This window comes from Octodon degus, unplaced genomic scaffold (assembly GCF_000260255.1).
Source record: "Octodon degus isolate 3935 unplaced genomic scaffold, OctDeg1.0 scaffold00038, whole genome shotgun sequence".
Taxonomy (NCBI): Eukaryota; Metazoa; Chordata; class Mammalia; order Rodentia; family Octodontidae; genus Octodon; species Octodon degus.
The window spans coordinates 6562027-6572228 of record NW_004524614.1 but is presented as its reverse complement, the minus strand read 5'-3'; the positions used below and the strand labels follow the sequence as shown (position 1 = coordinate 6572228).

At 41.8% G+C, this 10202-nt stretch overlaps 1 protein-coding gene across 2 annotated transcripts in view; it reads right to left on the bottom strand.

The window, feature by feature from the left end:
• LOC101575422 (microtubule associated scaffold protein 2) overlaps window positions 1-10202 on the bottom strand; it is a 77175-nt gene that overhangs the window by 57310 nt on the left and 9663 nt on the right. Inside the window, exon 2 of one of the 2 annotated variants that reach the window (XM_004631055.2) lies at window positions 7359-7425. The exons of the other annotated variant lie outside the window; for it this stretch is intronic. Coding sequence (XP_004631112.1) covers window positions 7359-7425 — 67 coding nt within the window. The remainder of the gene's footprint in view (window positions 1-7358; window positions 7426-10202) is intronic. 2 annotated transcript variants of the gene reach the window in all.

Sequence of the window (10202 nt, the reverse complement as noted above, 5' to 3'; positions counted from 1 at the left end):
GAGCTATTTGACCGGCCCTTAATACCTATTTTATTAAGTTGTTTGAATAACTATTTCATGAGGAAAAGCTTAATAGGTAGAACTAAGCACTATGTAAATATAGTGGTCTGTAATCATAAAATGGAAGAGAAATTTTATGTATAACTATAAACAAAAAATCATCTCACACTCTTCCACTGGCATGTATGTATGGGTTGCTAGTTATGAAATTAAAAAAAAACTGAAAAAAAATCAATGCTAGCTAGCAACTTAGGAACATGATGAGCAACTCAGTGCTTATTGCCACAAACTTAGATTTCTGACCTATCTTTACCTCAAAGCTCCTTAATTTTTTTCTGTTTTCCTTTTAAGTGCTCCTTAAATACATTAACTACACATAAAGTACATATCCTTAAATATGCCTTAATTTTTAATATCTTAATTTTATATTATAGAAAACACTCAAACATGTTTTCATGCTATATTTCAAAAAGCTGACATTAGTTCAAAGGTGGATTTAATCATTTACCTTTCTATTCAATGCCTGAGCATTCCTAGATTCAACTACATGCAGACTAAAAGTACTGCTTCTGTACTGAACACACACAGACTGTTCTCTTGCCAGTATGCCCTAAACAATGCAGTGTAACAATTATTTCCACAGCATTTATCTTAGGCATGATGGGTAACTGGGAGGTGATGTAAAGCCTGCGAGAGGATGTTCATGGGTATATGCAAATACTCTGCCATTTTATGAAAGAGAACTGAGCTTCCAAAGGATGTTGGTATCTTCTGGGGTCCTAGGGACAACTTTCTGCTTTAAAACTGTATTTTTACTTTCTGCTTTCTGTCTTAAAACTGTATTTCACTTTTACTATTTTAAAAGTGTTCTGTAGAGATGAAAAGCAAAAGCTGACATTAAGTCTCAATCCAACAGAAGATGAAACTCGTGGGCCTCGCTTGGGTGGCAAGAGCCATAGAGGAGGCTTTGACCTGCCCAGAAGGCAGTGCTGTCCATGGACAGTGGCAGGTAAACAGGACCAGAGGAGAACTTCTCAGCTGACTGGGAACTTATAGACAAGAGCCCGCTCCACACCCGATTCCTAGAGACCCTGATTCTGTCTGGGTGGCAGAGTATTAGGGTCACTGAGCAGAACGAGGCCAAAGGTTCCATTTGTATCAAGTGCTGGAGCGTATGTTTTCCTGTGTGGTAGAGTTGCTGTACTTTGGTTTTTTTTGGTGGGGCCTTGTTATTTCGCCAAGCCTGGTCTTCAGTTCCTGGGCTCAAGTGATCCCCCACCTCAGCCTCCCTGTAGCTGGGAATACTGTTGCTGCCACCATGTTGAGCTCCACAGTGATTTTTTAATGATGTCATTTTCTAGTAAGGCAGGACTATGTCATCCTCTCAGCATAAACAGCCTCTTGATTGATGGCAGCAAAGAAAACTTGAGGCATAAGCCCTTCAATGGAAGTATTCCTTCTAGGAAGTACATCTTGAAAACCATCAAAGGTCTTTTTTCAAAATCACATTTTCTAGAAAAGTTTTAAATGTGAGTTTACAAGTCAAGTGTTAGCCAGGCATGATGGTGCAAGCTTTTGAACCCAGAACTTTGGAGACTGAGGGAGGAGGTTTGCAAGTTTGGGCCCAACCTGGGAAACTTCCTGATTTAACCCTGTTTCAAAATAAAAATTTTAAAAAGGGCTGCGGATGTAGGTGAGTGAGAACACCCTGGATGGAGTGAAAAAATAAAAATAAAAGCAAGCCCAATGTCAATGTCCTTATTAGAATCGTTAAATAAAATCAAATCCATCAGCTATAAACACAGCAGTTTAAATTGCTCTGTGCAACTTAAAAAACATGGCAGGCCATAGAGTGGCCTACGTACAGTGCAGGAGCACGATGGCTTGGTGCCAGGGTCAGCTTGAGGCCTCTCAGTTCATGAACTGTTCTTTGTATCTCAATATCAAACTCTTAAAATTCTAAATTGATCTGATTTCATTTTTGATGCCAAGGAGCCTTAACCCAGAGAAAATCTAACACAGATACTGGCAACTTCCACCACTGGATCCGCTGCACTCTACTGCTGGGCACAAAGAGCTGCATCTCAGGCCATACCCTTATGCAGAGCTGGACATCATGCACCTCTTCTTAGAAGCCTGTTTAGTGTGCTGTATGTGAGACAGAAACAGATTTAATTTCCTGTCTATAATCAACCCTAGCAAACTTGAGATTCAACCCACTATATATACTCTTATCGACATTCACAGAATAAAATCAAGAACATTTCACACATGTATGACCTTAGGATAAATGTGAACCTACTGGAATTATTGGTCCATGCTTTTGAAAATAATTTTTAAAAAAAAACTTTAGAAAGTAAGAGAAAAAACGTACAATAAAACCTTGGGAAAAGTTATAGTAACTTTTTCTGTGAGTGTTTTGCAAGATGGGCAAATATTTTCAATAAATTTTAATCTGATAAATGAACAATGTCTTGTAATACCAGTAGTATGTGATGCCAAACATGATTACAACTGAGCTAATGGTTCTCTCTCTCTGCCGCTGTCTCTGCTCTCTCTGTGTCTCTGTCTCAGTCTCTCTGTCTGTGTGTCTGTGTGTCTGTGTGTCTGTCTGTCTTGCTCTCGCTCTTGCTGCAGGATTTGGAGTGACTGTTTCCCAATGGCAAGAGGTTATGGAGGAGATCTCACCAGCAGAGGTGGAGGAGAAAAAGGCAGAGGAATCCCACATTTCAAATGAGACCAGTGAGATGTGTAAAATGTGGGAAACTGCAAAATGTTGTAGAAAAGCACCCCCCAAAGAAGGCTGTAGCACTGGGGCGATGAGTCTGTTTAATGACGACACAATGTTACACTTCTGCAAAATCCTCAAAAGGATGCAAAAGCGAGTGTCACTGGATAGGTTCCTCGTTAAAGTCGCATGAAAAGATTTCATTGAGCCAACAGACAGCAGTGAATCCATTAGTGATAGTGAAAGTCGTCCTACACAATAACCCTCCTCTCTGGTCTCTCTCACACCAACCACAAAGGCTTTAAAAGTGAAGTGCAAATTAATTTGTTCATTTTTCTTTATAGTTTATATTTTCTTTATTATGCTGTATTATATATACCATACTATAATCAGACATTTTCTTATCTATCGGTTGCTAGGCAATTCTTACGTAAGTTATCAGAGACTCCCTATCAGTGTGGGGTCACGTAGCTTGCAGCTTGGTAAAGGCACTGGTCAACTACACACCTTCACTGAGTCTGTCACAAGTAGGAAGGCGCTGCGAATGTGAGCACTCAACAAATGCACCAGGGCATTGTTTTCTATGGTTTGATCTTGACAACTCCAAAGGTAGCTGGCTGGTAACTGATTCGAGGGCTCCCCTACCCAGGCAGGCAAAAGTAAAGGAAGGATGAGGGAGAAGAAAGAGGAAGCCTCTCCAATTCCCAGGATCCAGCCCAGTAGTGTGTGTCATTTTCAAAGGGTGGCACTTGTCTTCTGCATGTTTCTTTTCTGGACCCTTCTGCACCTACCTGTGCCTCTCTGCTTTGGCCTCTCTCTCTGCCCACAGCCTGGAGCTAAGAGACTCCATCATCTTAGCCCACCTGGAATTATTCACTGACCCTTCCTCCTGCTCCTAATCCAAATGAAACGCTCTTCCTTTAATGTGTTCACTGAGCCCAAACTGTATTGCCTCTAATAAACAATGAGGGGATGGTTATCCTCAAATACAGTGTTTTGAATTTGTTGCTCTGAGTAGGTCTTTATTTTGATTCTTTTGTCTGGGGTAATTCTCCAGGTGACTTACACACATCAGGGCTGAGGATCACTTGGAAAGCTGATTTTGACTAGATGCTAAATGCCTATGACTGAATTTGTTCCCTTCCAGGGCATGGACAACAGATGAACTAATCTACAGATATTAGTAGATTTAGGGAAGTATTTATTGTTATTATTATTATTTATTTATTTATTTTTGTTGAACTGGGAATTGAACTCAGGCCCCTGTGCTTGCCAGGGAAGCGCTTATTCTACTGAGCTCTCATCGGCCAAGGAAAGTATTTTAATGGAATATGAAAAAGTTTAAGCAGCAAGCTTTAGATTTGGTGGATGGGCCAATCCTCTTATAGAAGCTGCAATAAATATGCCTGAGCTATTCTGACAGTTGGTAGCTTCTTCCCTTCTTCTTTGTCTAAATCCACAGCCTTTAGGAAGTCCACCTTCTCTAGCCCAGCCTCTCCCACACCCCCACCTCCAGCAACTCCCACTGGACTCAGATCATGGGAGATGTAAATAAGGGTAGGGCTGTTTATAAGGGACAGGACTGACATTATTTCCTGAGACTATTTGAGAATAAGGTTTATAAGCTTCATTCTCTTTTTGATGAGAAGACACTGTGGGTCAGGGCTGAAGGGTTCATGGGTGTTGGAGCTGACAGCCCATTCACCTGTTCCCGTCTTCTCTCACACTGAAATCCAGGGAGTAGACTGGGAACTTGCTCCTGTAGTGTCTTTGGGGAGGAACACTGGGCTGAATGGCCCAGGTGCTTTGCCACCAGGGGCTTCTGCCCTGCCACTAGCAACTTTTTTTATCTATGAACTCTGGTTCTATTCTTAGACTAATACAGAAACCATATGACTTAAGCCAAAACCTAATGAGTAGCACTGACTGCATTTTGAGGTTTCAGGAAAATGCAGAAGGCAGTGGCAGTGGACCTGACACACTGGACTGTGGCGGATACAGCTCCAAAGCCTGCCCATGGGAGTGCAGAGGTCTCTCTGGGGGAGAATTCATTCTCAAGATGAGAATTCTCTCCTCTGTCTTTATATTCAAGGTGCTACACCTAGTAGTTAGAAGAGTCACCTTTACTGGGTGCTCTTATCAGCTTCTTTGTCTTTAATTGGCTTTCCATTTTATGAAGGGGTCCCTAAGAGACAGTCAATTTTCCCTATAAAGGTCATGTTGAGAAACACCACATCTTGAAACTGCTCACAAACTCATCCCTTTATGCAGAAACACATGCAGAGACTGGCTTATAGTATTTTAGGACAATTGACTCAATAACCCCAAAATGAACTCTGGAGAAAAATCTATTAATTCAACTCCCTAAGTTAAGACCAGCATGTTCTGCTCAAAGAAGAGAGGATGGAAGGAGGTGCAATTCATGTGGGACAAGCCTAGACCCTTTTCTGGACACATCAGCACTCAGCAGCAACTTTCAGGGCTGTGTCTCTGCAGACTCACCTGTTTTCATACTAAAAATCCCACAGCCACTGAGGTAGAAATTGGCCTGAAGGCAGGACATTCTTCTGCACATCAATGGGAGGGAGATGCCTTGGAATCACCTCACTAAGTGCAGGGATTGAGGTGGTGGGGTGAGGGAAGGGGTCCTTGCTATTAAAAATCAAAGAAGCACCTTTCTAATATAAGGGTCTATATCGATGGGAGGAATGTTGTTTTTGTTTCAGCAGTATTGAAGATTGAACCCAATGCCTCTTTCACCCCAGCCTTTTTTGCATTTTGCTCTGAGGTTTTCATTAAGTTGTCCAGGCTGTCCTAGAATTTGTGATCCTCCTGCCTCAGGTAACTGGGATTACAGGTGTGTGCCACTCAGCTCAGCTGTGAAGAGTGCTCTCTTAGAGACACGGGGATCATCTGTGAGGAGGTCCAGGTGTGTCATATGTAGTGTGTGTGTGTGTGTGTGTGTGTGTGTGTGTGTGTATGTGTATGTGTGTACCAAGTCACATGGAGACCAGTGGTCCCACTGCTGAATAGATGATGAGACCTCTTTGTAGAGAAATAAGAAAAGTCCAAAGTAGATTCACCATCAGCAAGTACTCCGGGACTTCTGGGGGTCACTCTCAGTGGAAGTCTTTAAGGCCCTAAGCAGGATCTGGCTCATGTAGGAGCCAAACAGAAGAAGAAAATCCAGCTAGGGATCAGAGACTGCCCATGTGACAGCCTTGGCAACAAAATAACTAGAAAGCTGTGGCTGACAGTACCAGGGATATGATACCCAATACATGGCAGGTGGGAAGGGATGGTGGTGACTTCAAGTAATGAGACTCAATATCCATGAAAATAATAATAACAGCAGCAACAACAAGAACAACAAAAAGAAGGATGAGGGCTTTTCAACAGAGAACCTGTGGAAAGGGGACCACCACTTTTCCCACCCTGCAGGGTGCTCCTCCACCCAGGGTTAGCACTGCTTTGATGCGCTTCGGTGTCTCAGACATTTGCCCTCACACTGCCTGGCCTTGCTCAGAGAAAACAACATCTGGCTACTCCTGGCTACTCCACAGTGGGAGGCTAGGGGCGGCTACAGGTCACACAGAGGTGTGGGTGGCGTGGAACACAGTTACTACTGCCTTCCACCAGGGCCGCTCTCCTTGGATTGGAAAAGTGGCTGATGCTGATCCATTTTGATGACAAAAGCAATCACAAGGCTCGCAGGGGAGAGAAAAAAAATTTAAAGAGGGAAAAGAGTACAGAAGAGCAAAGCAAAGCTGAGTGTGAAATTCAGTACCCTGTCCACACAACAGCTGGGGCCCATGGTCCCTGGGGAATGCTGGCTTCTGCCCAACCGTATAGATGGCCGGCCACCTGCTGAATATGGCCAGGATCATTCATGTCCCTTCACTCATGGATGAGGCCATATCTGTAGGACCACACTAAATGGAGAAGCAACATTCACTGGCATAAGAGGGGCAGTGACCAATGGGAAGAGGCCATATTTATTTTACTTTTGTTGACTGATTACTAAAGAAACAGAGTAACAAGTGGTCAAGAGTGAAAGTGGGATTGAGAACATGCCAATACTCAGTCTTGTCCTTGATCTAGAATATCACCAGCTCTGCTCATCCTCTTATTGGTAAGGTCTCTTCTGGCTCTGACTGAACTAGACCACACCATGGGCCAAAAGGTTAAGGCATTTCAACATGAACCCCCATATTTCTGACCCAACCAGATTGTGTTTTGGTTACAGAGTATTTCATGGTAGAGAATATACAGCGGCAAGGAGCCACACAACATCTGCATCTTACAGCAGCACCAATGCCATCAGAGGTTCCTAGATGAGGGGGGATACTTGTCACAGCCAGCCACACAACTGATGTATGTGTTGCCATGTGTGAATTCCAGAGTCAAGGCCTGTTTAGCTCCCCTGCTAGTTGTTGTTGTGAAGCTGTCTTCAGAACAACAGACACATAAAAATTACTGCTCCCTGCAAGGCTCCAGGGTTGAGACACTTCCGTGAGTCTAGGCAGGTTTCCTCTGGCTTATTACAGGAGACATAATTGCTTTTGTTACACATCCATAGGAACCTGGAAAAGACATGTTTTATGGTCCTCATTTTCAATGCCCTACTTACCAACTTCATCCCTGATGTTTGCAAGTTCGATTGACAGCTCTTTCTCTTTCACAAGGGCACTTTCATTCTGAAAAAACAAAACGAATACCAAGAATCCCCTAGTTTTATGCTAAATACGTACTTTTACATGTTTAATTAATGAATCACATTAAGCAAATATTTATAAGTCTAGCCCTTAAGGAGATAATTTTTCTCATTACATAAGCATTAAAAAACTTAAAAGCCATGTCTGACTCATTCATTCATTTGTATTCATTCAAATATCAAACTTCGCAATGTAATATTTAAAATACCCATAGCTGTTCTTTTTCTCTATGAGCATATTATACTTCTATAGATCATCCGGAAATAATTCTTTGTATGTATGTGTCCTACACATCAATATACCACGTAATATTACTACATATTGCTAAGTCTTTCCACTTTTTAGCCATGTTATTTTTCTCTGATGGACAAAGACTTGTTTTACCACTTTTTCCCTAAACTTACCCTTTGTCTGTACCTGGTTAGCTACCTAACGAATGATAAAGATGCAAGCTGAATCCTCACAATGAAACATTTATCTTTAACAAGACCAACCTCAGCAGTTAAGGCTTTTCAAATTTTTTTCTTTCACTATTGGTATCAATACAAGGGATGAGAGGAAACTGTATATTTGAGGTATTAGTGCAAAGAATGCCACTCGCCACCTAAAGACGGCTAAGGTATCTTCAAATCAAATATATTCTGTCACATACAAGAAGAAATAATGGAAGACATGCTGAATTTTTAGCCTACATTATAATAATTCAATAAAATGTTTATTAACATATAAAGCATTTGTTAAGATTCTATTTCTAAAACTACTCATAATAATGATAAAATGCTAACAATAAGTGACAGGTATTAGCCTTTCAAAGAAACCGTCATTCAATAAAAGGGAACAAATTTTGAGAGATAGAATTATTTGGCTCAAATCTAGACCATAACCCTCGCACAGATACCACCAGAGCCTTGTGAATGTTTTCTATAGTTTGCACATTCAATGCCTCAAAAGGTCTGTGTGTTAAAGGCTTGGTCCCAAAGTGGAGCTCTTCAGAGTTGCTGTGAACAACTGAAAATGAGGGATCCACCAGGAGGTCCTGAGGATACTGGGGACTGTGGGCCTGAGCCTCTTCTTTCTTTTGCTTCCTGACCATGAAGTGAGTAGTTCACTCTGCAGGTTATTCCCTACCCCTGCCATCTGGCATACCCACCATTGTTCCAAACCAGTGGGTCCCCCTAAGCTTGAACTGCGACTTCAAAAATAGTGAGCCAAAATGAACTCTTTTCTAAGTTACTTATCTAGGTATTTCATTATAGTGATAGAAAACAGACTACTACAATATTATTTATTGAATATCTTTGTCTTTAGTTTCAGTACCTTTGATGCATCTGTGGCCAAAAAACTATAGGCAGCTATTACATCCCTTTCCTGTGACTAGGTCAATTAGACTTACATAAGAAGGGCACTAGATTGGGTTCCAGGGAGTCTCAGGTTACCCAAAGGTCTTTGCTTAGCAATGTTACAATATTCATAATTTTAAGGGTAAAACTGTTCACAACAATCTGAGAGCTACTGTCGTCACAGTTGTTGACAACTGTTAGCTAGTGACCCTCTGAAGAAAATGTAGCAACAAAACAATCCTTTGAGGGATAATAGGCCTTGCAAGGGTCTGAATATTTGTAGCCGCCAAATTTCATATGTTGTAATCCCAGCTCATGATAAGAATAAGAGCTTGTGGAAGTAGGTCTTGGGATGACTTGGTTCTGAAGGAGCCTTCGTGAATGGGATGAGCGTTCCTATGCTAGAAGCCCCAGAGAATAAGCTTGGCCTTTCATAGGAGAAGACACAGCAAGAAGGTGTTGCTATACGAGAGTGGGCACCCACCAGACTCCACACTTGCTGGAGCCTAATTTGTGAAGCTCTTCCCTATGAGTTCAGGGTTAGCAATTACAGCCAAGGTTGTATTTTCCTTATCATGAAATGATGCTATCTCAATGCAAACCCATGCACAGGGCTATGATGACAGTTCAGTGAATTAGTGTATATGTGATGTTGTTGAATTGCAGTGAGCACTTAGTCAGCTGATACAAATGCTAGGTATTACTATAGTCCCATGGCTTCTTTTTATTTTAGTTTCAATTGAATAACAATTTTTAATATGTGCTTTCCTACGTTAACTATCTGCTTAGAATTTTCATGTAAGTTTTTTTTTTCTTTTTTTGTATTTTAGGGGAGGATCTACAGGGTGTTCAGGGTCTCACTACTAGATCGGACTCATAGTGATCCACCTGTTCACAGCCTCCCAAGAGCTGGGATTACAGGTGCATGCCACCACGCCCAGTCTCAATCACCTTCTCAGTGTGCCCGGGGGTGGAGCCTGCACAGCAGGCCCAGGGATTGAATCCCAGGTGCTTTAATCCACTGAGCTATTTGGCTGGCCTTTTCATATCAGTTTTATGCTCTAGTTTCTTGAACACCTTCCTGGGTCTGTCCTGACTAATTATTTTTTGTGGTGTTGGATATTAATCTTCAGGTCTCAAACATGCTAGGCAAGTGCTTTACCACTGCACCACATACCCAGAGAGAACAGAAAGATTGACAGGGCTGGGAATGCAGCTTAGTGGTATAGTACTTGCTTAATATACAGAAGGCCCCGGGTTCCATTGCCTGCACTTCCCCTAAAAAGGGCAACTGGCTGTTAACTCAAATAGGTTTTGTTTAAAGATTATTTACTGATTAATAAAGGCTTGTAATGCTAACTTCTACAAAACACTTCCTGTAAGCCCTACATAGTGTTAGGCAAGATCCCATTTACCCAT